Source organism: Urocampus carinirostris, chromosome 2, assembly GCF_059441175.1.
Source record: "Urocampus carinirostris isolate Australia breed hairy pipefish chromosome 2, RoL_Ucar_1.0, whole genome shotgun sequence".
NCBI classification, from domain to species: Eukaryota; Metazoa; Chordata; class Actinopteri; order Syngnathiformes; family Syngnathidae; genus Urocampus; species Urocampus carinirostris.
The window spans coordinates 14,490,344-14,518,341 of NC_142350.1; the positions used below are offsets into that span (position 1 = coordinate 14,490,344).

A 27,998-nucleotide genomic window follows, 5' to 3' on the forward strand; every position below is an offset into this window, starting at 1 on the left:
AATTGGAGGCCAAAAGAGGGAAAGGAAATAAAAGAATAGGTCAAACTTTGGACTCATTTTTATTTGTTTTAATGGCTCCAAATGATTGTGCATTGTCTATCACTATCAAAAGAACCCAAATGTGTTGCTTCATTTGAAAGTTGATTGGTATGAAAACATTTGAATTAGTTAAAAGTTAACTAAGCTGGTATATTATAGTAGTATAATATTTTTTGTATTCATTCATTTAATAATGATGTAGGATTATTGTTGTAAATATATTTGTGAAAGCAACAAAAAAATCTGAAGAGACATCTGGGAGCCAACAGAGCCGGTGTGTGGCTAAATTCGACCCCCGTTCAAAATCAGATTCCCATCAGCGTGAACGGGCTTTATGCTTCTCAACTCTGCGCAGAATGTTTGCCGCAGTCGTAGTCAGTATAATGTGTTTATTCAGGAATATTGATTGGCGTGATTAAAACAAAAAGCGATCGTAGTTTATTCAATAAGTTTATTAAGACATGCAAACCTGTAGCAAAATGATATGATATTCACAATCACGAATAGTTGTATACAAGTAGCCTTTTTGTAATGCATGTTTATTGTATGTAATTGTTCACTGATCGCTGTAACCAGAGGACCATTGTGAATGAGACACCCGCCTAACTTCCGAGTGAAAAGTCTGAAACACTTCAAAATTGCTGTGGTGACATATTGAGATCACAGAAATGGTACCCTAGAAATCATAAGTCTGTAGCTTAAACATGGGCCACTTTAGCAGAGGGGTGAGATTTTGTCAACACCTGCCAAAATCTGACTCCCTCTTCTCACTTCTGAGAGAAAAGTCTGAAACACTTCAAAATCACTCTGGTGACATGTTATACAATAAGGCTTCTTTGCACCAATTAAAGCCTAGTTGTGTACAACTAGTTGTGAGCGTGTATGTTATAACATTTGGCAACATTGGGTCGCCTCCGTTGTTGGTAATGTATGCATATGCCTTAATAAATTCATTATATAGACCACCATTGCTTTCTTTGTTTTAATCACGCCAATCAATATTCCTTATTAAACACAATTTTCGGACTACGATTGTGACACACGTTCTGTCGGAAGCACAGTGCTGAGAAGTATAGTTCACAGGAAGGGAGTCAGATTTTAGAATAGAATAGAATAGAATATGCCTTTATTGTCATTGTTACAACATGGGATATGCTGTGACAACGAAATTGGACGACTCCAGTTCATTTACAGTGAGGATAAGGAAACAAAGACACAAGGAACAAAGAACTAACTGACTTTGTTGTCCTCGGGGGGGTGTGAGGGTCAAACAGAGTTGCCGGACACAACCGAATGTTTGATCTTACATTACACAGTCCAGCGTTTTTCCGAATTGCTCAGTCCACAATTTAGTAGATTTGGGAGTCCACAATTGAAAGGATTTGGGAGTACAGTCAATAAACATGCCCGATTAAAGTCGCCGTTGACGATAAAGCTCCGTTGGGGTAGTGCTTTATAGTTCGAACTGGGTTCTGGAACGGATTATGGTCGAGAACTGAGGTTCCACTGTACTGTATTGGCATCCACTTGGAGCAGAAATCACTAAAGCAGCTGTACTGATTTTTCTTACTGTAGTTTACCAAATCACCGATATGTGTATTACATTTTGATTTAAACCTCATCTGTGATTTGGTCAGTTTTATCGCTAATACAATGTCTTAAAATAGTACAGCAAAAAACATTTTTACAGGGGAGTTGGATTTAGGCACAATACCGTCTCTGTGTTTTTAAGGTTTATTATCGCCCAATAAAGGGAACTGCCATCATTAATAAGGGGAGCAATTGGCTGAGGTTGACAGATATGCAATTACCTCGTGTAAACCACCGAAGAAGTACAGTGGAACCTCGGTTTTCGAACGCCTCTCAGTTCGAACAAATCGGTTCTCGACCAAAAATTTAGAGAAATTCTTGCTTCGCTTTCCATTCAAAAAATCGGAGTTCGAACGCCGCTATGCTAGGGGCGATGCTGAGCGGCGTACGGGTGTAGATTGCCCCCACCCCCCATGAAGAACTGTTGTCACGTGAGCGCGCACTTCTTTTTGCTTTCGTTTTGAATATCTGTGAACGGAGTGTTTTAACCCCTAATTATGCCTCGGAAGAAGTTCGGTGCAAGCAGCTACAGGTGAAAAAAGAAGAGTAGTGCGTACAACTATTGCATTTAAGAAAGAAATAATAGCAAAATATGAAGGTGTGCGAGTTTCCGATCTTGCTATACATACAGCATGGCTTCTGCTGAGCACCACAAAGGTAAAAAATCCTATTCATAATTCTTTTCTTTATTCTTTAACCGCTCACCACTTGTTGTGGAGACCCGGGTGCTAAATGACTTGTAAACGACCTGATTTTTTTATTTTTACACGTTCATGTTAGCGTAATCTTTCGTACAGAAGATTACGCTAACGCGAACCTACGATTTGCCTGGGTTAGCTTTATGTTTACGTTCTTGCTAAACATTCAGGGTGTTGGAACGGATTAAAACTATTTTACATTACTTTTAATGGGAAAAACGATTTTCCGTGATCGACCAAATCGGTTTTCGAACAGGGTTCTGGAACGGATTATGGTCGAGAACCGAGGTTCCACTGAACTGTATTGGCATCCACTTGGAGCAGAAATCACTAAAGCAGCTGTACTCATTTTTCTTACTGTAGTTTACCAAATCACCGATATGTGTATTACATTTAGATTTAAACCTCATCTGTGATTTGGTCAGTTTAATCGCTAATACAATGTCTTAAAATAGTACAGCATCGGCATCGGTGCAACACTAGTTATTTTTTGTCTCACTAGAATGACAAGATTTTTTTTTTGCATGAAACTTCTGTTTATGTCATTGCCTTTCATAACTATTAATGATTCAATAGTTACAAGGGCACACATTCATCATAGATGTAGACTTTTGATTTTGCGTTTGAATTTTAAATGTAGACATTTTTCTCACGAAGGGCATCCCCCTAGTCCCTCCTACACTGTCCACCCACCAGGGTCTCACAAAATTCTATGGGAAACACTATTTAGAGAAGACACATCTGGCAACCATGTTTTGTCTCGTCCTCTCTTTTATAACCCAGGAGAGGCATTCATGGGATGTTTCCACTGCACCTCGCAGCGCTCACCGGATTTCCTGATTGCTGCAGGAAGCTTCTGTCTTCAGGTACAATGACGTCGACACCTTTACTCCTGTTCGGAAATCACCTGGTTGCTTTTTTTTCTCCCAGGATTTGACATTGACTCTCCTGATGATTACGGAAGGACATGTCTTCATGCAGCTGCCGCCGGAGGGTAAGTCTTTAATCAATCTATAGCAGGTCTCACCAACGTGGTTCCAGTGGGTCATTGTGATTTTCTAGAAAATATGATTGTTGTGTATCATGAGATGTTACTGACATGACCAGAGTCTTTGAATACATTATCAATTCCTCCCAAACTCTTTTTAAAAATAGACTATAATTTATGTGTGCAATGCTCTCAGTGCGATTACACAAGGCTTACCTTTTAGTGGTTGACTGAGCCTTTTTTACCCTAATTCAATGCCAAGTTAGGTTACATTTATTTGTATAGCACTTAATCCCAAAAGGACTGCACAGGCCACAGTTATGCCATCCCCTTAACTGAAACAGGCATGCGGGCAAAGAAAAACTGAATAACCTCCGAATGAGGAATATAGGAAACCTGTAGAAGGGGCCAGGCTGCAATACATGTTGCATTGGGGAACTATAAACAAGATGTAGTTGACATCAACAATAAATATAGGTAACATATGAAATTGTTCAAGTGATCACAAATAATGGGTAATATAATAGGAAATTTGAAACATAATGTAACAGTAACATGGTAACAACATTGTAATAACATGATAACTTGTTAGTTTAAAAATGCATATCAAACTGGTAGCCCTTTGCACTAAACAGTAACAAAAAGTAGCTCCTCGCCTTTAAAGGGTTGGTGAAGGGTTCTTACGGGTGCTTGAAATCCTTGAAAATGCTTGAATAATAATGTTGTGTTTTAAGGGTTGAAAAGTGCTTGGATTTTGGGTTAAGTGCTTGTACATGCTTGAACACTGCTCCCTGGTGGCTTTGCTTGGCGATTGCATTATATGTTCCCTCATTATTAACGTCTGCTCACATTCATTTGTAGTGTGTTGTCCTATGAAGCATCATCACCCCCTAAGGGTCACGCGCAGGCTAAACCTAAACAGGGTACTATGAAATGTGTATTAGTGCAAGAATTATGTATCAATTATGAATATTTGTTATTGGCCATACAAAAAATGGAGGTAGCGTCTCCCAGTGGTAAATTTTAATAGAAAAACCGCAACTGAAATTGTGAGCAACATTTTACTATCATTTTTACCATTACTTATATGGGGAGGGATATGTCTCAAAAACAAATATATTTGCAATTTACTCCAGATCTAAAATCCTATCCTATCCTATCCATCGCATCCACTACACAGCATTATCTCCGGACAGAAGAGCAGTTTCAGCGACAGACTGCTGTCACTGTTTTGTACTACGGACAGACTGAAGAGATCTTTTCTTCCTCATGCCATGAGGCTCTTTAACTCTACCCGTCAGAGTAAAAGCCCACATTAAACCACACCCCCTACATTGCATATTACCGAATTTTATTGCAATATGTATTCTGTGTAGCACTATTTAGATATTCTATATAACACGCTACAGTGGGCATTTGCACGTCACATTGGGTATTTGTATATTGTATTCTTTTTGCTTTATTATTGTATTGTTCTCAGCTCAGGGATGCTGCTGGAAATGTGAATTTCCCTTTGGGGATGAATAAAGTATCTCTCTCTCTCTCTCTATCTCTCTATCTATCTATCTATCTATCTATCTATCTATCTATCTATCTATCTATCTATCTATCTATCAATTGCAGATAGATAGATAGATGGATACTTTGTTCATCCCCGAAGGGAAATTCACATTTCCAGCAGCATCCCTGAGCTGAGAACAATCGAAAATAACACGGGAGCTGCTGGAGTGGCTGCCATTCGTGACGGCGCCGGAAGAAAAGATTCAATTTGAATCATGTACAAACAATTGAATCATATGTAAATCACAGACATATTTGTTGCAATGTTGCTCTGCAAAATACATAATTCACACAGGATTTCTTCTTTTAATGGTTCTGGAGAATTTATAAAATTGGTTTTGAAAGTCCCCAGAAAGTGCTTACATTTGGCCATGAAAAACCATGTTGGTGATCCCATAACCATTTATGTGTGTGAATAATATATCTTTATATGATGTATGTTTTCTTTAACTAATAAGGAACCTGGAGTGCCTGAATCTATTACTGAACATAGGCGCCGACTTTAACAAAAAAGACAATTATGGAAGGTAAGCCGCAGTAACGAGTATCAACTGGAAGGAGCCGGAACCCACTATGAATATTAACCACCCCGCTCATCATCACAGAACTCCGCTTCATTATGCATCAGCCAACTGTAATTACCAATGTGTGTTTGCCCTGGTGGGCTCTGGGGTAAGCGTCAATGAGCTGGACCAGAGAGGCTGCAGCCCCCTTCACTATGCCTCCGCTGCAGACACAGATGGAAAGTAAGTAAAAGCTTATGTTTTCAACAAATTGCTCAGTAAACATTATCGTTTCTTGATGTGTTAGATGTGTGGAGTATCTATTGAGGAACAATGCTGAGCCAGGAGTGAGGGACCAACAGGGGTACAGTGCAGTCCATTATGCTTCAGCTTATGGCCGCACTCTCTCTCTAGAGCTGGTACGTACTTCTTTCATAGTGTAGAAAACTACGAGTGAATCCTTTAAAGTCTACTTAAGCGTGAAATGAATTTTGTAAACATTGTTTTTTGTTTCCTTATAGATGGCAAGTGAAACGCCCCTTGATGTGGTAAGAATCTTGTACATAGTCCTTGAGATAACGCTAAAGCAGTGGTGTCAAACTCATTTGAGCTCACAGGAAACATTGTGGAAAAAGCATAATAGAATAGAATATACCTTTATTGTCATTTTTACAACATGGGATATATTGTGACATATCCCATGGGGGGTGAGGGACAGACAGAGATGGGCGGATCCAACTAGATGTTTCATCTTACTGTACACACGGTCCAGTGTTTTTTTCCCTAATTGCTCAGTCCACGTATTGAATGGATTTGGGAAGTACAGTCCTTAAACATGCCAGATTAAAGTCGCCAGGGCTGGACTAGTAGATTAAAAAGAGAAATACTGTAAAGAGTTAGAGCGTGAGAGGAAGAGAAAAAAGATACTGACAGAGGAGGGAGCTGGGGGGGTAGAGAAGGGACAGTAGGAAAGAGAAATGAAAAAAGAAAGAGAAAGCAAGAAAGGAGAGAGAGGAAGAAGAAAATGAGAGAAAGAAAGTGAGAGAGATAGAGAAATGTGTAAAGTCAGAGAGAGAGAGAAAGAATAGAGGAAAGAAAGATAGATGGAGAAAGAGTAAGAGAAAGAGATTAAGAATGATACTAAGAAGAAAAGAGAGAGAGAAAGTGAGAGAATGAGAGGGAGAGAAAGAAGTAGAAAGAAAGAGAGAAAAAGAAAATTAATGAACGATAGAAAGAGAATGAGAGAAAGAAAGAGAGGAGCAAAATAGAGAGAAATAGAATATAAAAGAAGGAAATACAGCTACAGGTGTTTTGGGAGTAGCACCCAGTTTGGCTGTATCAAGTGGACATCATTAAAACTGCAGGTCATTTTTACGGCTCTTTTTTTCTCTGCCACTTTTCTCGGCGTTGTCATGCAGGCTGGTTTCAATCAGTGCGTGGGCCTGCTCCGGCCCGCGGGTTCCTTGTTTGAAACCCCTGATTTAAAGAAATTATTTGTAGAAAGATCACCCTCTGTTGGACACATAAGGCAACAAAGTGCTAACAAAAGAAAATTCAATACCACAGCTAAAGACCATAAAGTACTGTTGAATAAAATACAGACTCACTCATTTAATTGTGTTTCTTAAAATGACTCCAAATGTGGGCTTAATCTCGCGGTAAAGCACTGAAATGCAATTTTCTATCTAACAGGGGTTGTATTTCATTACGCCATCGTTTTTTTCCAGCTAATGGAGGCATCAGGGACAGATTTCCCAAATGACTCAGAGTGCCACGGGCACATTAGTCCACTCCATTTAGCGGTAAGTTCAAAGACTTTTAGTGTTTATGAGATGACTCATAATTAGCTTTCAAACACCCTCTTAAAATCAATAGAGCACTTACACATTTCAATATAAATGCTAGAAAGCAATTCAAATATCCAATCCAGATTAATCAAATTTTTTCTCCATCTTGTTACCTTATATACAAGGTTTGTATGGGTGCTTGAAATCCTTAAAATGCTTGAATTATATTGTTTTCAAGCATTAAAAAGTGCTTGAAATTTAGGTGAAGTGCTTGTGAATGCTGGAAATTTTCAATGTTTCTGCTTAAAAATGAACCCAACACTTCTCTCTAGTGGCTTTGCTTTGTCATTGCAGCTGGTATTAGCATATACAGCATTGTCCTATGAAGCGTAATCATCCCTTACAGAAGACGTGCATGCCACACCTAAATAGGCCACTATAAAATGTGAACTAGTCCAGGGAATACGTATGGTAAATGGTCTGCATTTATATAGCGCTTTTCAAGTCAATCAAGACTTCCCAATTATGGACTTTGATAATGGGCCATGCAAAAAAATGAAGGTAGCGTTTCCCAGTGGTAAATTGTATGTGGGAAGAACTACATGCAACTGAAAATGTAAAATACTTATTACTGTGATTTTTACCCAACGCCTATATGGGTAGGCATTTGTCTCATATATTTGCGATTTACTCAACATCTAAAAATCAGAAGTCTTGATAAATGTACACGCAAGATTAAAAATCACATATGCAAATGGCAGAAATATTTGTGGCCTTGCAAAATACATAATTCATTGGATTGTTTTATGTAGATGGTACTAGAAAAATTTGAAAATTGGCTTTGAAAGTCCATAAAAAGGACTTGAATTTGTCCAATCAAATAAGGTGGACCAACCCTGAATAAAGACTCACCACATGTTTTCACATTTCTATCTGTTGTTCTATGTTTGCTTGATGATTTTTTTCAGGTAGATGTTATGAATACAATAAGGTATCAGAAATTATTTTTAATAATTGACATTTAAACAACTATAATTAGGGATAAAGGCAAAATAGTCAATCAGGTTTAATAATCTTAAGTGACTATATTAGCTATTTTTAAGAACAAATAAATATTACAGCTTTATAGAGAGGCGGCTTTGGGCAGAAATACACATGAAATAACGACTAAAGTATATATGGTGGGTGGGTGCACCCCTTAACCACTAGGGCTGTAGGGGCACCATTTCCCGTCGTGTGTCTTGGGAGAGTACAGCCTGCTGGCGCCCATACCAGCCCAACGTGTTTTCACCTGGCCTCAAGCCGAGGACTACAGAAACACAAATATAGTTTTTTTTTTTCTTTAACTTAGTTTGAAACATAATTAAATGCAACTAACAGCCGTCAGAATGCTGTCAATATTTGTTATCCTTTCGGTAGCTTGTTGCTGATGCCGGATTTGTATAGTATCATAACATTGATTTTTCAGCATTCAGTACTCACCAACATGTATTAAATACGGAAGCTGATATAAAAAATACGATGATGTTTGAAAGAAGTTGCATTAATGCCATAATAGCACTGAAACCATTAAAGGTGCGGTGCAGGATTTTTTTTTTTTTTTCATCGTGCCTATCTGCTTTTTTTTTTTTTTTTTTTTTTTTTTTTTTTTTTTTTTTTAGGAAGCAGAGGAGGGGAAAGAGGGGTGGAAAGTGATTTCATATATGGCCCCGGGTTTTTTTTTGTCCGTGTAGCCTGAAAATGGTGAAAGTAAGAAAAGGCCTGTTTCATAAATGAAAAAGGAAGAGTTTTTTTTTTAGTACTTGAGGAATGAGCTGACTAAGGCTGCAATTATGACTCGAAGCCGGTAGATGACGGCAGAGAGTAGCAAATTTTCAAATGAGTACACCACTTATTAATATGAAAAATTGATAGAATTCAAAAACACCCCTTACCCAACAAAAAATGTTAAAACATGCTTTAAAACGTGATACAAAAAATAAAATAGTCTTACTACGATGTGCAGCTATCGCAGGGGTTCCAAAAAGGACTTGCGATAATCAAAATCTGAAAAGTAGAAATCTTTATTTATAAATTTATTAACAATGCATTGAAACCATCAAACAAACCCTATTTACAGTCTTTAGCATTTATTTAACAAATACAAGTACTGTGCTTTCTAAACGTTTTTAAACAAAAAACTGTCAAATAATAATTTTGAAAATTTTTCCTGTTCTGTTGCACTACCTTGAACACACTTTTTAATTTCAGATATTTTGTCACCATCGTATGGGCGGTGTTAGGAATTTAATATTAAAATGTACCGTTTACCAAATTGTTCGAATTAGTTATCTGACTTCATTAACCAAACACAACCTAGATTCTCCTAACTATGCGCGCTCGTTTCTTGACGGGAAAAGATTGACAAGAGACCGGCATTTACACACGGGGGAAATTTAATCTCCTAAACAATCTAGCTAAGTGAACTCCATCGAATATTAGCCGAATTAGTGTCGCTCGAGTCTCTGTCAAGCCTCCTCTCTCGATCTTCTGCTTCTCCCTCGGCCCACGTCTCTCCGCAAGCTGGTGTGCTGGCTTCTCCAATGGGTGTGCCAGGAAAACCCCCACGTGGGGTCCACCCCCTCGCCTCAATGTCTGGAGAAACTCAAAACAGCAGAGCGCTTATCAAAACAATGCCTGACGTCCTTCGTCAGAGTCCTGTTATCAAAATTCCCCAGACAAAACATTCTGAATTTGGAACAGCGTGACCTGAAGCCCACTCAGTGAAAATCTTCATTGCACTCGATAAATGTAACTTGTATTTAATCATATAAAATCCTTTATAGTAAAATGTATAAAATTCTTCAGCGTATTGGTAAAACTAAAATGTAGCATAAAAATGATTTTGCCTTAATTTAGTGTGTCAAGCAGTCCAACTTTTTTTGCGATAGGAAGCCTCTTCCTCTGCCTTTTGGTGCTTTTGTTGGTCGTAAGTTTCGTTGGCCTGATGACTTTTAGAGAAACTCCGTATTGAAAAAGATTTGCGTGTACCTAAAGTGAATTCATCAAGCTGTTTTACCGTCGTGTAAAACTTAGACCACAATGTCACTGACGCACAGGCAGAAAAGGGGCAGGGCAACTATTTAGCCAATCAATGTGGAACACGATGCTAGGTGAAAAGTAGAAAAACCACGATACAGCAAGGGATAATTGTAATTCATCAACAACAACAAAAAAAGACATCCAATATTATGTAAATGCAAAAAAAGTAAATATCCTTACCTTGCCTTCACTTCGCACAGGCTTATCACGGACACTGCGGAGCCTTAGAGGTCCTCCTGTCCTCCGTGCCGGACGTGGACGTCCGTAGTCCCCAAGGCCGCACCCCCCTCAGCCTGGCCTGCTCCAGAGGACACCAGGAATGCGTCTCGCTTCTTCTGCACCGTGGGGCCTCACCAATGGCGTGCGATTATTCCTGCAAAATGACGGCGCTACATGCTGCAGGTAGTTTTTTTCAGATATGAAGATGTTTAAAAGGTATACCCAATTTCTACCACATGCAAAATGTGAGAAAATAGTACATGATTTAGCATAAAAGGTATATCCATGTATATATATATATATATATAATTGGTAAATTCCAATTATTTTCCACGGTAATAAGTTTGAAAGACGGGCTGTCTTGTCTTTGACTTCCTGAGCTTTGACGTCATCAGAGTAACACTGCAGCCCTCATAAGCCAGTCACCATATTGTTTAACATATTATTTAGTCGAAGAGATTATGAGTGTTTGAGCCAAGTTTTTGTAGTTTTTGTGGAAAATGCAACAAATGGCGAGCAGCCAAAATGGAAATAACTGTCAAAATAACACACGGAAATCTAACGCGTGCTAACCTAGCCGTATATAAACTTATGGACACGGCAAGCTAGCCGGCTGCTAAAAAGGGCAGAAAAACAAAAGGCTGCCTGACCAAAAAGTGCAGAAAGCAGCCAGGCTAACCGGGAACCAACAACGAAAAAGGTTACGGCAACAAACATGAATCCAGCTGCGAATAAACTAATGGATGTGGCAGGCTAGCCGGCTGCTAAAGAGAGCTAACTCGGACGATCAACACTAGGCTGGCCGATCAAAAACACGCAGTAAGCCAGACTAACTTGGAGCCAACAACAAAAAACTGCTACGGCAACAAACATGAATCTAGCAAGTAATAAACCAATAGACAGGGCAGGCTAGCCGGCTGTTAACAGGGGCTAACTTGGACCAAACAAAACAAAGCTTTTGGCAGCCTCAACGCTAACAGGAGATAGCCAGACAATAGTTTACCAACCATAAGACACGTGGCAAAAAACACAATGCAAAAGACTGAATCGCCTCCCCAAAAGGAGGTTAAGGCAAAAAAGGAATGCACGCTGTAACTTCGACAGGTAAACTTACCTCATGCAGCTTTTGGAGGTCGAAGCACAGAACTCAAACAAAACTGGCCAAGTTCCAATTTCTCCAAGAAGAAATTAGCTCTATGCAATCGTTCACTACAATCCTCCTCAGCTTCGGAACTGCCTCATATTTTGCGCCAACAGGATCCACCATCATTAGGAGTCTTGTTTTTTATCCAATGACGTCACAGCTCTAGAGCAGTGTTTTTCAATCTTTTTTGAGCCAGGGCACGTTTTTTTACATTGGAAAGATTTTGCGGCGCACCAATAACCAAAAATGTTGTAAAATGACACTAAACAATATGTTTAATTACAATATTATTTACTTGACAATGACATAATATTTGCAGAAAATGATTCATAAAAGTTTTATAAAATTTTAAAAAGTGACATTGGATAATTTCTCACGGCACACTCGACGATCTCTCACGGCACACTAGTGTTCCGCGGCACAGTGGTTGAAAATCACTGCTATAGAGTATACAAGCCAGATTGGTCAACTTTTAGACTGCATTTCTCAAGACCCCGGCACATGGAATATTTTGCAACATCTCATCTCATCTCATTAGCTGCACCGCTTATCCTCAGTAGGGTCGCGGGGGTGCTGGAGTCCATCCCAGCAATCATCGGGCAGTGGGTCAGCATAATTGTGGGGAGGAACACTACACATTCTGTGCCTAATTGAAAAAAAAATGGTCTTTTAGAATCACTTTAAATTTAAAACGTCATCCTTTATGTTACAGTTTTAAATGGCCATTCGGGGTGCCTGCGCCTCCTCTTGAGCAACAATGACCAGCACATCAATTTGAATGCACAAGATGTCAACAAGCAGTAAGTTGTGGACAGTAGATTTCATATTTGACCTGTTTTCTAAAACAAAATCTAATTTTGTGTGTGTTTACAAAGGACTCCACTGATGTTGGCTGTGCTAAACGGTCACACAGAGTGCGTGTATTCACTTCTTAGCCAAGGAGCTGACGTTCAGGTACAGGACTGCTGGGGGAGGACGGCACTCCACCGAGGGGTGAGTTGAAGCGCAAGCATGTTGCACAACGTTTATCAATGGCAATAAAGACAATTCAATTAATTATTGTGGACGATAAATTCATTAATTCACAATATAATTAGATGTTATCCCTCTCAAACACAATCTAGACTGTGCTGATAAACTGAATAGGAAGTAGAGGTCAGGCTATGCCTGTTTGATGCCCCCAATATGTTAATTTTGTTATAAGTCCATACAAGCCGCCCCCGATTTCAGCATTGAATAAGAGTTCTAAATTTGGCTTGTATAGTAATAACATAATAACAACATAAGTCTAACATAAATTGTTGTTTTTGTGGGAAATACCTAAGAAACTGGTGTTTCTTTGTGCTAATCACTAACAATAAGTGTCTCATGCATTTAACAAGTTTGGTGACTCCCAGTTTGGATTATGATGGATGACCAAATTACTTGGATAGATTTAGATTTAATGTATTTTTAACTAAAGGAATTTCACTTCCCCTGATTGTACCTAGAAAAAACAGCAGGCAGTACATTACAAAAACTACAGAATAAATAACATCTATGACAGTGGAGCAGACTGATTGTTGTTTATAAATGTTATAGCAGAGGGATCAGGCTTTTCCAGTGGCGGGCCCTCCTAAATCTTATTGGCCTATATCTGCGCCCTGACTGTAGTTTGATAATGTATTGGTGTAGTGGGTGAGTGATATCCTGGACTATTGTATTTGCCAGTCAGATGATTGACCTGTAATTATGTCTAAGAGGTTGGGATTAGGTAGGTTGATAATTTCAGCTGCTGTGTAAGTGATTCGTGCGAGATCTTTTCGGTTCGTAAAAGGGAGCATAGTGAAAAAACATGAGGATGGGTTGATGAACAATGCCGAAAGCATTAGTACAGTAGTAACAGGAGGTGAGGTGCAACATAAAATTCTTTGAGTTGACTGATGGCTGACAATATTTGTTGACTCTTTTTTTATTATTTGAAAATCTATGTGTACAGGCAGTAATAGGCCAGGAGGAATGTGTGGAGGCTCTCCTTCAGCGGGGGGCCAGCACATGTGTGAAGGACATCCGAGGTCTTTCCCCTCTTCATTTGGCAGCCGCCTGCGGCCGAGTTGGCATCCTCGGAGCCATGCTGCAGGCGCCCGGGACCTCCAGCACTCTTTCGGAGCTTGCCGACAACAAAGGCTACACGCCGCTGCACTGGGCATGCTACAGCGGTACCACTAAACAAACCCCCAAACTGATCGTGTAACATAAGTCCCATTTGTAATTGGATTTGTATTTTTCAGGATGTGATGCTTGTGTGGAGTTGCTGTTAGAGCAGGAAGTCTTCAGGAAGATTAAAAGTAACACGTTTAGCCCATTGCACTGTGCAGTGTAAGCAAATATTTACATGCGTGAATGCTTTATGAGATGACGGGAGTGTGACGACAGTGGTTTTGTTTTTCAGAATGAATGACAATGAAGGCGTTGCCGAGATGTTGATTGATTCTCTCGGCGCAAGCATCGTCGACCTCACCGACTCTAAGGGCAGGTGAGCGGAACTGAGCATTTTGATTTCTAGTTGGGATCATTACATTGTCTGAATCAATGGATACATAGCTATATAAAAAAAGAAATAACTGTTACAGTTTAATAAGCAGAAACTAACCTTTTTATGACCACATCCTTCTGCACTGAAGCATTCACACAAGCCATTGGGAAAAAAAATATAAGCACTCTCAAATCTATTTATTTAATTTTACTTGATGTCTTATTTGTATTGCAAACTATTGTTAAAATATTAGCATAGCTCCCACAGAGAAAAGATTAGTTTTATTCCAGCATTAAAATGCATATTTTTGAAGAATTCACAGATTTTTATTTTTCAATGCGGGGTTATTTCACTGCCATAACGTGTAAATACGTTTTTAGAAGCATTGTCCCTGCGTGCTACTAAATATACTAAAAATATTTTTTATTTGTAAAAAAACAAATAAAAGGTTTGGGTTGCTTATCAGTAAGTATCTTGCCTCTGGGATTGATCTCAGTATGCAATGACCATTAGATGGCAAGAGTGGCTTTGACCGTTGTCCACACTTCGAGAAAACCCAACTTCTAATTGTTACTTCCGATATCCGGCAAATCGGTGTGGGTTGACGGCTCCATATGGTAAGTAGGCATTGTGAAGCAATGAGAGTCGCCAAGAATTAACAAATAGCAATAGGCAGTTGACAAATCTGATCCGAGAGTGATGATGTTTCGTGCACGTCCACAGGAATAAGTTTGCCCGAGGGAATACGATTACCATGGTGACAAAAATCGTGTGATTACTTCACTGGAAATCTCAGGCAGTGAAAAGTTCATGCACCGTTCATGCATAGTTCAGGCATCAGTTCAGGTTTCCTGCCAAAAAATGTTATTTTGCATGCAAAGTGCCCTTGTGTTGGTGGAAAGAATTGGTTAGATATTGGAGGTATCACAAATGTAAAAAAAAAAAAAAAAAAACAAAACACCAAAGTGAAGATTTTGTTTGAAATGCATCCTTTAACAAAAAGCTGTGTTCTTGGAAACAAGTATTTTCAAGAAACTAAGCAATGTTCAACTATTGGTTACTTAACAATGGTAAAAGCTAGAATCACCCTTTTTTTCTTATAAAAGATGAGGGTTGAAGGTTTCTTTTGATATTTATCTATATTGCCAAAAAACTACATTTTCTGTGGGCCTTCAAAAATGAGGAATTAAATGAGTTAAGAATAATGCAAATTGTAGAGCTATTCATTTGACCATGTTTGTAAACATAATTTTAATTTTTTTCATGCATAAGTATCGTCGCTGTGAGATTTTCTATAAAACAGATCAACGTTTCAAATCCCTGCCCTGTCGTTCCAGATCGCCGCTACACGCAGCCGCGTTCGCAGACCGCGCAGAATGCATTTCACTGCTGCTTAGCCACGGAGCTCATGCAGACGTTGCAGACATGCACGTAAAGAGGACGGCGCTGATGATGGGGGCGCTCAACGGGCAAACCAACGCCGTGGGTCGGTATAGGCACTGTGATCAATTCCAAACACCGTTACGTAACTCTTCCCACTGCCTCGGTGTCTTTCAGAGGTGTTGGTGAGCAGCAGCAAAGCTGACCTGACTCTTCAAGACTCCGAGAGGAACACAGCTTTGCACTTGGCTTGTAGCAAGGTAACTTGCCGGACCAGCTCACCTTGGGGCTATCTGTCATTTTTGGGGGGAACTTTTATTTACTCTTTACTTTAAAAGCAGATGAGTCAGTTATTGCCATATTTGGGTCTGGAATGGGTGGATCCACTACTTAAGCTATGTTGAACCTTTTTCCTGCATTAATTCGCAATAATTGATCAAAATTAGTCATATACCTAGGAAAAAAACATGCCATGATTTGTAGTCTTGTAAGTAAATGAACTGAACAAATCAAAATATCAGGTTAGTATTATTCAATGCCGAGACCCGGCTCATTTCTGAAGAGAGGGATGACTTTTTACACCGAAAAACAACAGGGACCAGATCAGGTCTGTGCTGTATCCAAGTCAGATCAGATAGTTTCTCACCCTACTGCTAACAATGGAAACCAATACTACCTGTTTCATGTGGAATAGCAAATCCCACCTTTGATAATATATATATATATATATATATATATATATATATATTTTTTTTTTGTATTTGCAAAAAAAATCTTGCTGTTACATACAGTCTTAAAAACTAAGTCATTACTAATTTAAAATGCTCCCTCTTCGCTCCTTTAAAATGTGTTTCTTTTTTTTTTTTAAATCCCCCCAAAATTTAGTTTAAAAAAAAAAAATGAAAATCTAAATGATTGTATCCAAGTGCCTTAACATTCCTCCCAAAGTTGACATTTTTCCTGAAACCTCGTAAAAACTGTTTTTCACAACACAACACATAAATGGTAGGATTTTAGAAAAAAACTCATAAATGGGTTATTTTCAAACACCAAAATGTGGTCATTGTTTTCAACCCTACAAATCAGGTAGTTTGCTTAGAACTACTGATAAGTTCTTTCTGTTTTTACTATCGAACAAGTGCAAATGAGATTTCATGGGATGCCAGTTCTTTATTTTGACTCACCGACGTTCGTTGTTTTAACTATCGCATCATTGTCACTACCTGCCAATCATTTTGCTATTCTTTTAATCCCACACTCTTGAAGGCTGATCAGTTTTTGTAACCTTGAAGATTTAATAAAAAGAAAGGGCTCAGCGAAGTCCTTCCAGAAAGGACAGAATTCTTATCTGAGAGCCCCCTCTCCCGGTCTGCCTTGCAAGTTTAAAATCCATTGATGTCGTCCTTGCTTATTTTGAGTGTTGCATCGTTTTGGTCATTTTGTACAAAACAACCCAGAAAGTTTGATTAAATTGGCCAAATACTGACCCAATTTTTCTGGGTGCCTCATTTTGTCTCCATCAGGGTCATGAGACATGTGCCTTGTTGATCCTAGAGAAAATCCGAGACAAGAATCACATCAACTGCACCAATGCCTCCTTACGCACGTACGTCACAGTCTACAGTACACCCACCGTCTTATCTCCCCCCCCCCCATTCATTTTGAATCTTGGTCCCCTCAGGCCACTTCACGTTGCAGCCAAAAACGGGTTAACCGTTGTTGTCCAGGAACTCCTGAGGAAAGGAGCCAGCGTCCTAGCTGTGGATGAGAATGGTGAGCATTATCAACAGCTTTACAAGTCAAGTCAAGTCATTTTTATTTGTATAGCCCTTAATCACAATTAGTCTCTAAGGGCTTCACAAGTTATTACATATAAGAAGTTTAGGTTACTCGTATGCTATAGAGTAGAAGTGAGTTTTAAGCCTAGATTTAAACATTTCCACCGAGGTTGCAGATCGGATCTCAGGGGGAAGAGCATTCCACAACACCTGTGCCCGGATGGAGAACGCTCTCGAACCAGCGGAACACTTCTTGGCTCTTGGGATCACCAGAAGACCGGCACTCTCGGAACGAAGGCTTCGGGCCGGGACATAGGGGGAGATCAGATCTGAAAGATATGAGGGGGAAAGTCCATGTATGATTTTGTATAGTAGTAGGAGAACCTTAAAATCGCATCTTAGGCTAACAGGGAGCCAATGCAGGTTAGCCAAAATTGGGGTGATGTGATCGTACTTTTTTGTCCTTGTTAAAAGCCTCGCTGCAGCATTTTGTACCAGCTGAAGACTCTTGAGTCTGGTCATCGGAAGACCGGAAAGTAGTGCACTCTTCTCCAGGCATGAAATTCTTTCACCTTTTGGAGAATTTCACTGATTTAATGTCCAAACGGGGGACCTACGTGAATTGTGTTGATCCAAGGAAAAATTGTTTTGAGGGGGGTGGTGGTTGGTACGTTTTCGCAGAGAATGAACCGGGCGTTTGAGTCGCCGCATTGGCACAGGCGGTACTACTTGCCTGTTGAGCTGTGTAAATGTTATGTTAAAAGCGAGATTCATCGCCCAAGGAAAGCACAGCAACAGATCACTCCAACCAAATTTCTGTGTTTCTAGCCAGTCAGGGTGGAAAATAGTCAACTGCAGCCCACACGTCATGATGCATAGATTAGATTAGAGGTCGGGAACCTTTTTGACCGAAAGAACCATAAAAGCGAAAATGTATTGTTTTTTTTTTTTGTTTGTTTTGTTTTTGAGAGCGAGCCACACGATATATTGTAAGACAAAATTAAAAAAAACACCAAATCCGCTCTCCAGACAAAAGGTAATTCTTCATCACATTTTATTTCACTTTGTGATGTTTAGTGATTTGGTAAAATCTTTGAAATACATTTTTAAGAATAAATCATAGAATAATGCCTGAGCCAGTGTCCGATATGAATAAAACCGGGTGCGAGCAAAGATTTTTGTTAAAATGTCCCAAAATACTGCAAACGAGAATATCAATGTATTTACCTTCAGTGCTGATGGCGCTGGGGAAGGATGAGGAGTGTGCGCGACCTGTCTTGTGTATGGCTCGCCCATTCCTTACGCTCACCCAATAAAATCGCTCTAGGTGCTTTGCTAGAGCTTCTCGCTATTTTAAGTTTATTGTGCAGCTTTTTATTATAAAGTGTCTAATCAATGAACATAGTATACTTAATGAGCTTCCATAAAATAATAACAATCATAATAATATACAAGATTTATTAGCGATTTACAGCCAAAACGGCATCTGTTGATGTGAAACCTTGACTGTAAACTGTAGTGAAAATTGTGTCCTTTATATACTGGACCAAAACCTTCTAAATGTTGGTCTTCCCTCATCCTTGCACGTGCAACAATTGCCTCCGCATGGAATTGTACTTTAAATTATTGCGCGAGTTGTATCTCTGAGTCATATTAACTCATGAAAAGAGCCATAGGTTCTCTACCCTTGGATTAAATCGTGAAGAAACTATCATGCTAATTGCTAAGATCAATCATGGCAGTTCATGAAATTTAAGTTGTTGGCCCGCTGATCTGCGTGATGTTACAATAGCAACCAGAAAGTGTTGCAGTGAGTTGGCACGGACGTGCTTAGGGGGTATTGCACGAAATTCAAATAAAGAAATCCATGCTAATTGTTTAAACTCAACTTGAACTTGTTTAGCCGATGCATTTCTTCTGCCGTTTCCACTATTTGAGAACTATTGGCCGAGTTGTTACCCTGGTCAGGAGCAGGCTAGCTGTAGAGAATCCCAAAATTAACTGAGCCTAGCTAAATTTAACCTGCTTTCATGCAAGCGACTTGAGGCTAAACTAAGCCAAGATAATAAACTTATCAATAGTTTTGGGGTTTTACAGTGTACTGCAACAGATCTCCTCCACACCTTTTTAACCATCAACCCATGCCGTCTTTTCCTGCAATGTTAACCCCTTCTTCCGTTTTCAGGTTACACCCCCGCTTTGGCCTGCGCCCCCACGCGAGATGTGGCCGACTGCCTGGCGCTTATTCTTAACTCCATGATGCCCACCTCGCCCATGGTCACCGTGGCAGCCCTACCCTCATTTTCTCTCCCGCAAACGGTCCTAAACCACCACCCCGTGTCCAATCACGTAGCTAAAGGAGTGGCTTTTGAAACCCAAGCTTCTCTGAGGCCGGACCGCGCATCGTTCTGCAAAGCCGAGCGCCCCCTGTCATGTGTCACTACTGATGAAGAAATGAATGATTCCGATTCTGAGACCTACTGAGGACTGCTGGAGCTCTCCTCTAGCAGTGAAGGCCGGTGTGGCACTCAAAAGCCTTAAGAGAGGCAAATAAAACTAGTGTTTAAAATTCTAAATATGAAATAATGCTTTAATCCCTCACAAATGCAGTACTACATTGATTGGAGATGTCCTCACACCGAACTCATCTGAAATAATACCCCACTACCACATAGCAGTAATAGAAATATTCAATATAATTCTTTTTTAATAAACAGAATCTCAGAATAATGAACAAATGGGACCAGGCGTGAATCGGGAGTAACCAAAATGTTGATGAGTGTGGCTACTTATTTTAATGAAGGATTATCTACTTGATGTTTGAGTGAGTGAATCGCATGCCTAAATGTTGCCTTTTCAGGAAGAGGCAGCTTTCCTGCAGGAGATGGAAACTATTTGGTGCAAAGTTTGTAAATAAAATATTTGTTTTTGTTAATAGTGTGCACAACTCTCATTTGTCGTCTGGATTTGACTTGTTTTTCTTATCCAGTTGATATACGCGTCCATATAAGCAGGCAGTGATCAGCCCGCCTCCCGTATTGGAATGTTTCATGGTAACTCGCCCGTCCGTGGTTTTTTCCACACTTCCCGGCTGTTCGAGGATGTAACGGCTCACGAGGACCGACGGGTACACGTGCTCGGTACCAAAAGCTCCCTCCAGCACAAAGTCAAATTTAGTCTCTGCTTCCTCCACTTCCTGCCCGCAGGAGTTTGCCTCGGAACCACCGCAACGGACAAGTGCACATACCTGTAAGTAGATTTGAGTGAGTTATTCGCAGGTATATCAAAGAGTAATCTGTCTTGGAAATTTTAAATGGATCGAGATCATTGTCTCATCATTGAGGTGCAATTAATTGACAATTGTAAAATTAGTTTTGGTAATTCATTAATCGTATAAAACGGGTCACCAATGTGGTGTGGGTGGGCAAAATCCTTCGTTAATCATGGTTCATGGGGAAATGAATCCCCCTCGATAAGTGAAAATCTACAATTCTGTGGCTCTGGCTGAAAAAAATCTGCTTTCTGCCAGCTCCTGCGCTCTGCTGTAGTCGACCAGGTATAATGGATTGGGGCCGCTCAAGTGCTGCTCATTTTAGGTTGAAAGAATGAAAATAAAGAGCCGCCACACACGTCAATTTGCTCCCTCAGAAATATTTGAAAGAGTATAATAAATCGCATCGAAATCTGCAGTTCATTTTAGGCGTGCCACGATGTCACACATCAGATGACCGAGCCAGGCCCTGCTTTCAGGATTAGTCGACCGAGGATAACGGATCTTAGCAACTACTTTGCATTTCATTTTATGTGTCTAAAACAAATACATTTGCGATTAAAAAAAGGTGCTACAATTTACCGATAAAAAAGGTATACAAACCCTGTTTTTTGTGTCTCATTTCTTGCAACGTACCTGCAAAGCATAACGCCCATTGACGGTGTGAGTCCCGGCAAAAGCCCCTAACGCGTAGCGCTCTTCACTTTCCTGCAATCTCTTAAACCGCAGACGGCAACAAAAATCGTCGTCGCACACTTCCAAGTCACCACCTCTGCTGTTCAGGAGGGCGAATTTAAACGGATTGTACATCATGGTGGCAGTGAACGTGGGGGGTGGAAGTTTAGAGGAGGAACAGTCGTCATTGTTACAGTATCCTGGGACAAGAATGCTGTATTTTTTTTCCTCTGCCAGGCCCATAATGGGTATCCTGGCCACTAAGAGGTGCCCCTTGTTGGGGTCACCGCTCTGAGCGTGGTGGTAGGTAGCCGAAAATGGGGTGTAGATGCCGCTTCCTGTCATTATGAATGGGTCGCTGCGGATGTTGGCCGCAAGGAGGGTGACGTTGGCACCCAGGCTAAATGCTCGCTGGAACTGAATGGTGTCCAGGAGAGGAAGTTGGTTCATCCAAGCCGTGGGGTAGATCAGCTGCCGCACACCCTGGAAAATACATTTCATATTCAGTAATCTCTTGCTAAGTAACGCTCTTCACCTTTCACAGTGGTTTTCTGGTCTGACCTCAGGACCCATCATTCCACCCTAAGGATGAGCCGTGACAAGAAAAAATTTCCACTTCTCAAATATGATTTTTCAGTTTAAAATAAAGAGTACAATATATTCACCTTTTCCCCTCAAAAGTGATGAGCAAAACCAAACCGACTTAAAATACCATATAAACTTGTATATAACTGTAGAGTATTCAACGTTTGGTCAGAATCTCGTTTTCCAATGTCAGAAAAAGATCAAACAACGTCAAAACCTGTGAGGTGAATAATGTGTTTGAGGTCAAAAGATATCGCTGGAATGTGAGGTTGGGGATGTGGGCTATGGTTTCATTTGTGCATCAAAGGTTGAAGTGTCTACTCCACCACAGGGTCTATGCCTCTCCCAGGAGACTGGAACCGAGAGCTGGAACACGTCTCGCTTCGCAAGGGCCGTCTGATTTTGGCCAGCCACAAGGCAGGAGGGATGTCCTAGCAGGAGAAATCTTCATCTTCATTGAGGCAAAACTTCGCAGAACCTCTCGTTGTTGCTAGGTATTGGTGTGACGTAAAATGGGGAAATCAAAATATGACAGCGTAATAATCAGGGATCAGAATTTTCCGCGGATCCGCGGATTTCCGCTGTTTTTGAACCCCATAGGTCATTCCCGTAAATCGTCTAAATTCGATGAGAACATTTTTTTTTGGGGGGGGGGGTGAGGTATGATACGTGACTGTTTCATCACCCCAAGTTAGCATTTAGACCATTGGTCGATAGGTTCGCTGATAACCAATCAGCGGAGCTTTTGTTCAGAGCATTGGCTTTCTCAAACATGGCGCTCCTTCCGGTCTTTTCAAACGGTGAAATGAGTATTTGAAAAAGTAAATATGAAAATACTAAGAAAAGAAGACGAGGCTTTTGTCTCCGAGATTGATAAAGGAATCAAGAATAAATTGAAGTGGTCATGGCTGGAGAAGACTGTCACAGTAAACGTTAAAATCGGCGCAAAGTTACAGAAACTTTGAGCCAGTTCATCGCAAAGTGTGATGTTCCAGGGAAAGCAAAGTGTCTATACTGTGTCGATCTGATCAATTATGGTACGTGAGGTTGTGTGTTACTGATCGATCATGCTAAAATGAACAAGCACAAAGCAAAAATAGCTTGCCGGCGATCAAATTGTGCAGTCGGATCCGCATTTAAAATCGGCAGCCACCGGTTCAACATTATTGGCCGTTTCAAATCCTTCCACTTCAAATACTAGCAGCAGTCAACCACTGGTTCCCCTGTGTGACAGAAAATCCCAATCTGAGGTATTTATAAATCTATTTATTTATGAAATGATTTTATCTTTTGTGTTTATACAATATTTAGAACAGGATAAACAAAATTTAAAATTTGTTATAAACATGATTAAAATAGATTATTTTGTATCATCATGATCATGTTCAATATTACAAATGCTTTTTAATGTCAATATATTATTTTTTTTTTAATATATATATATATATATATATATATATATATATATATATATATATAATACATGGTTTCTGTTTTGTTGTATTTAATTCATTCTAGTGCAATTTTCACATAGCAAATAAGATAAATGCTGTTGACTTCAGGGGGCTTCGCCCCCCTGACCCCCCCACCGGGCTCCGCCCTGGACCCTGGCTATTTCAAATGAAAATGAAAATCTCCATTCTGATCCCTGAATAATCAAGCCAACCTTGTTGTCTATCCAAATGGTACCAGTTCTCAACTTCTAGTTTTGTTTCTGTTTTATTTTCCTATTAGTGTTTTGTGTTCTATTGAAGCTTCTTCGGTAGATAATTAGTAAAAGAAAAGTCCATAAATCCAAGAGTGTGTGTGTTCTAGACAAAGTATAATGAACGATCAAAATGCTAAAAAGAATTCACCTCAAGTGTGTGTAGCCACCTTTCAGAATAACTAAACCAAGTTTTCCCTGACATAAAAATCATCCTGCACAAATATTACATGTAAGTAGTACTTAATATATACCATTTTGTTATTTTAGTGTTTTTGACTGGGGTACTGGGGATTCAGAGCGCGTTAACTACGCATTACTATTTCAATTCACTAACTGCACTATTTCTACTTTACAGATTTTGCCCATCACGAGGTTCCTTTTTGAATGTAACCCCCGCAATAAATGAAGATTCACTTGAAATCCTTCGAATCATTATGAAATGTCTCACTTTTTCCAGCAAGTTGATGGTGGGCTCTCGGAAGAGGATGTCGAAGCAGGTGATGAGGCCGAAGCGCCCAGCGAAGGGCGTCTGGAAACTGATGACCTCGAGCCGCGGCGGTGTGTCGAAAGCTCGCTCGAAATAAAGATTGTGCTTATGGTAGCGAGCCACTAACAATCCGTCAGACCTGCGTCACAAATGCTATGTTCTCAAAAGGGTTCACGTCCTCAACTTTACCGTTGCCACTTTGCACCCGAAGGCCACGTTGGTGTTGAACTGCCAACGTCCATCCGGGGGACAGGAAGCGTCCGTCATTGGGTTGCACGCCTGCACATCGGCCATGTTGGCCACCACGTAAATGTTGTGGCGGCGGGCCATGCAGCTCAATTGTTGCTGGACCTGCTAAGCGCAAAAAACATTAGAAACTAAACATTAAGATACAGTGCCCAGGCAAAGTATTGCCCCATCCGCAAGAACTTTTTGTCATACGTTTTCCTGTTGGAAGGTGAACCTGTGCCCCATTTTAGTCTCTTGCAGATTTTCTGCCAGAATCGCGTCGTATTTGGGTCCATCATCTTCCCATCACTCTTACAATTTTTCAAAATCCGTGCTCAAGAAAAAACACCCCATGTTTGATAGCCAGGATAGTGTTTTCAGCGTAATGTGCAGTGTTACCCTTACGCCAACGGGACGCTTTGCATTCAGCGGTGCGTACAATACTTTCGCTAGGCACACGATGAATGAAAACAGGGTTACGCACTTCCGTGTTATTATACCGTCCGGGTTCCACACATGGATTCCACGACAACTGTTGCGGGTCAGGGACGGTTTCGAGGTAGCCGGAAATGGATGATCGGCTGAAGTTGAATCCCTGAATACCGTCTTCTGGAAAGACGATGATCTGGGCGCCCTGGTACACATGTTATTTTAGTACAGTACAGTACAGGGGTCAAAGACTTTTTTTTTTTTTAAAGCCGAGGGCAACTTCTGTGATTAGAAATGCATATCAAACTGCTAGCATTATCTTATTAATATGTTGTTACTATGTTAAGATTATGCTAATAACAGGTTGTAATTATTAAAAGGGTAGTCAAAATAAAATGTTCTAGAATCATTGGTGACCTATTTTCAGAATCGGTTCGCTGGCGGCTCAGTTGTTCACAGGGGGCTACCTGGTGCCTGTGAGCACCACCTTGGTGACCCCGGGTCTCGTGCATATCCATCCTATTTTTGCAGTTTCGAAAAAAACTTGCATCCATATTGCCTTGATTGTAGGAAGATGAACAGGGAAGAATAACAAAAAACATCTAAGGAATCTCAACGTGACCAAACCGCCCCATTTCACTTTACTTTTCCTTTTTGGTGCTTTCCTGTAACCGTGGCAGCAAAATGCCGGACTATTATTTAAGCTCCCCATCCGTGTTATGTAAAACAGTATTTTTTAAAATGCGTGTTTGTATAACAGTTCATGTGTTTTTGCTTATTATTTAAATCAATGTTTTTTTTTTAATGAATTATGTTTTTTTATCGCTAGTAGCCACTGATAATTACACACTGTCTTTTTAAAAGATATTTTTTTTAAAAGATATTATTTCTCACATGACGGAAACAATGTGCTAATTTTTGCCCTTATTATTTATAGGAAAATGTAGATTTATAGAGTCAATGTTAAGTACACGTTAAAATTGACCTTGTTTCAACTAGCAGCAAAAAGGCGATAAGAAAATCCCGTAGGAATGCAAAGGAGCTGATTTTTTTTTAACACATATGCCTTGGGGTGTCAAACATACATCCCGCAAACTGGATTAGACCCCTCGAAGGATTTCATCCAGTCCGCGAAACTTTTCTAAGAGAAACACAAGAAAAAAGAGCCGCATAACGTCAAAAAAATGACATGCAGTTTTGAATATGTCCACCGAATGTCGCCAAAGCTAAGTGTCCCTGTTATACCTAATTTTCCCTACTAAATGATATCATCAACGAATTATTTTGCGCGTCCATAAACGTCCAAAATTTAAATTTTGCAGTGTTGGTGATTAGGTAGAGTTACTTATCGAAAACGCTTGTCTGTTATTGGTTGACGACATATAAAATGCTGGTTTGCTATTGGTTCTCATCATAGCCAAACTAAAATATAGATATATTATTGGCTTAATAACATCCCACAATGCCTTTGTCATCATTCAGTTCAGTATCCCATGTGCCTCGTAAGGACTAATCGAGTCAGCAATACAATACAGTACTTTTTGTGTTGTATTTATTCACTATGGGTCCTAAGGCTTAGAGTAATCCTAAAGGTATAAGCAAAAACCTGCTAACCCTGGAAAAAAAACAATTATCAAGAAAAAACTAATAAGGCACACGAATCGCTACCCTCGCTAAGTTTCATGGCCAAACCCAATATAAATAAGGTCTATGCCCTTGCACAATAGTATTGACCTTTACACATTGGTTAACTGCTGTTGAAAGTGTCTATAGTAATTGATCAAAACTCATATTGTTAGAATATGATATAATGAAATTGTAAATGTATTTAATTGCTGTTAAGAGTGTCGATAAAAACTCATATGGTTGGGATATGATATGATGAAATTGTGTTTAAAATGTCGGAAAAAAATGTTAAAACGTCATATTGTCAGATATAACGAAACTGTGAATATGCTTAAGTGCTGTTAAAATTGTCAAGAAAAATTGTTCAAGCCTCACATTGTTTATTTACTGTTAATAGTGTCAATAAAATTGTTCCAACCCAAAAAAAAATAAACCAGCGGAATCTTCTAAGGCACAGGTGTCAAACTGGCGGCCCGCGGGCCAGATCAGGCCCGCTAAGGGATTGAATCCGGCCCGCGAGACAACACTCAGAGAAGCGCAAGATAAACACAAGCTGCAGGTTGAAATATGTCAACTTGATGTTGCTAAAGAATGGTGGTTCTCACAAAGACACTGCACTTGTATTTATTTCTCTCTCTCTCTCTCTTTCCACTCCTTTTCTCCCACTCTGTCTCTTTCACTCTGTGTCTCTCTTTTTCTCTTCCTTTGTTGCTCTTTATCTCTTTCTCTCTCTGTCTTTTTAACGTATTTTGCTCTAATTTCCTTTTCTCTCTTTTCTCTTTCTCTCTTCCTATCTTTTGTGCTTTCTTTTCTCTTTAATCTCCTTCTGTCTTTCTATTTCTCTTTAGATTTCTTTCTTCCTCTCCCTTTCTTTCCCCCTCTCTCATGACTTCTCTTTTTATCTCTTTTGTTTCTCAGGCTCTCCCCCTCTCTCTCTTTCTTTATCCCCCATCTTTCTCTTATTTCTTTATCTCTCTTTTTCTTTCTCTTTGATCTACTGGTCCGGCCCCTAACAGAATGTTTGTTCTATCGTGTGGCCCCCGAGTTAAAATGAGTTTGACGCCCCTGTTCTAAGGGCATGACAATTCTCACAGGTGGAAGATTAAAAATCGGTTTCATTTTTTTAACTGCTGTTTCTGCCCCCTGCATCCAACCGTTACTCCACAGTATCAGTTCACATTGCACCAAATATAAAAAAATTGCATTTTTCCTTTATATGTATGCACATTATGTTATTTAATAATATGCAGGTGTATTAGACATAAGCACTACAAGACATATACTATTTACTACCCCCAAAAATCTCCACTTCATTGTTTTGCAGGAAAAAAATATTTTTGGAGCTAGTTTTTCTTGGAACGGGAACCTCAATTTTGTTCCGTGTCAATTCTGCAATGCAATACCTGCTGTGCAGCCAGGGCTGCCTGCTCCTCATATATTTCCAAGTTTTTTCGCATGTGTTGAAGAGCTTCCAACCGAGAAAGTGGAATTTGTGGGTCCGGGTTCAGAATAACTTGGTGTTCGTACACAGCAGCAACATATGTGGATTCGGGAGGAATCTCAGTTTGACCCAAAACACACACACAAACACAAGCCACCGCAAAAGCAACGTCCTGAAACATGTTCGTATTCTGATCCTTTAAATTTTGCTGACACCGAGACGAAAAGCTCAGAGGTCGAAGTCCTTTTTTTTAAATGTAAACATAA

The 27,998-nt window shown here is 39.9% G+C and overlaps 2 protein-coding genes across 3 annotated transcripts in view; one reads left to right on the forward strand and one right to left on the reverse strand.

The window, feature by feature from the left end:
* The window catches only part of ankrd28a (ankyrin repeat domain 28a), a 40,266-nt gene extending 20,049 nt beyond the window's left edge, over positions 1–20,217 (forward strand). For both annotated transcript variants that reach the window (XM_088329023.1, XM_088329024.1), the window contains exons 12-29: positions 3,111–3,193; positions 3,258–3,321; positions 5,334–5,402; positions 5,481–5,621; positions 5,686–5,797; positions 5,900–5,926; positions 7,106–7,180; positions 10,447–10,648; positions 12,322–12,409; positions 12,485–12,602; positions 13,588–13,807; positions 13,880–13,967; positions 14,041–14,124; positions 15,462–15,610; positions 15,682–15,764; positions 17,028–17,110; positions 17,186–17,277; positions 19,468–20,217. In XM_088329023.1, coding sequence (XP_088185149.1) covers positions 3,111–3,193; positions 3,258–3,321; positions 5,334–5,402; positions 5,481–5,621; positions 5,686–5,797; positions 5,900–5,926; positions 7,106–7,180; positions 10,447–10,648; positions 12,322–12,409; positions 12,485–12,602; positions 13,588–13,807; positions 13,880–13,967; positions 14,041–14,124; positions 15,462–15,610; positions 15,682–15,764; positions 17,028–17,110; positions 17,186–17,277; positions 19,468–19,766 — 2,077 coding nt within the window. In that variant the 3' untranslated portion in view covers positions 19,767–20,217. The remainder of the gene's footprint in view (positions 1–3,110; positions 3,194–3,257; positions 3,322–5,333; positions 5,403–5,480; positions 5,622–5,685; positions 5,798–5,899; positions 5,927–7,105; positions 7,181–10,446; positions 10,649–12,321; positions 12,410–12,484; positions 12,603–13,587; positions 13,808–13,879; positions 13,968–14,040; positions 14,125–15,461; positions 15,611–15,681; positions 15,765–17,027; positions 17,111–17,185; positions 17,278–19,467) is intronic.
* Positions 17,304–27,991, reverse strand: btd (biotinidase). Its single transcript, XM_088329029.1, has 7 exons — positions 27,695–27,991; positions 24,721–24,870; positions 24,214–24,359; positions 23,970–24,147; positions 21,190–21,711; positions 20,345–20,529; positions 17,304–17,611 (listed from the first exon to the last, which is right to left on the reverse strand). Exons 1-7 carry the CDS (start codon positions 27,911–27,913, stop codon positions 17,467–17,469), a joined length of 1,545 nt encoding a protein of 514 aa, XP_088185155.1. The 5' UTR covers positions 27,914–27,991; the 3' UTR covers positions 17,304–17,466.
* Between the last annotated feature and the right edge of the window lie 7 nt (positions 27,992–27,998).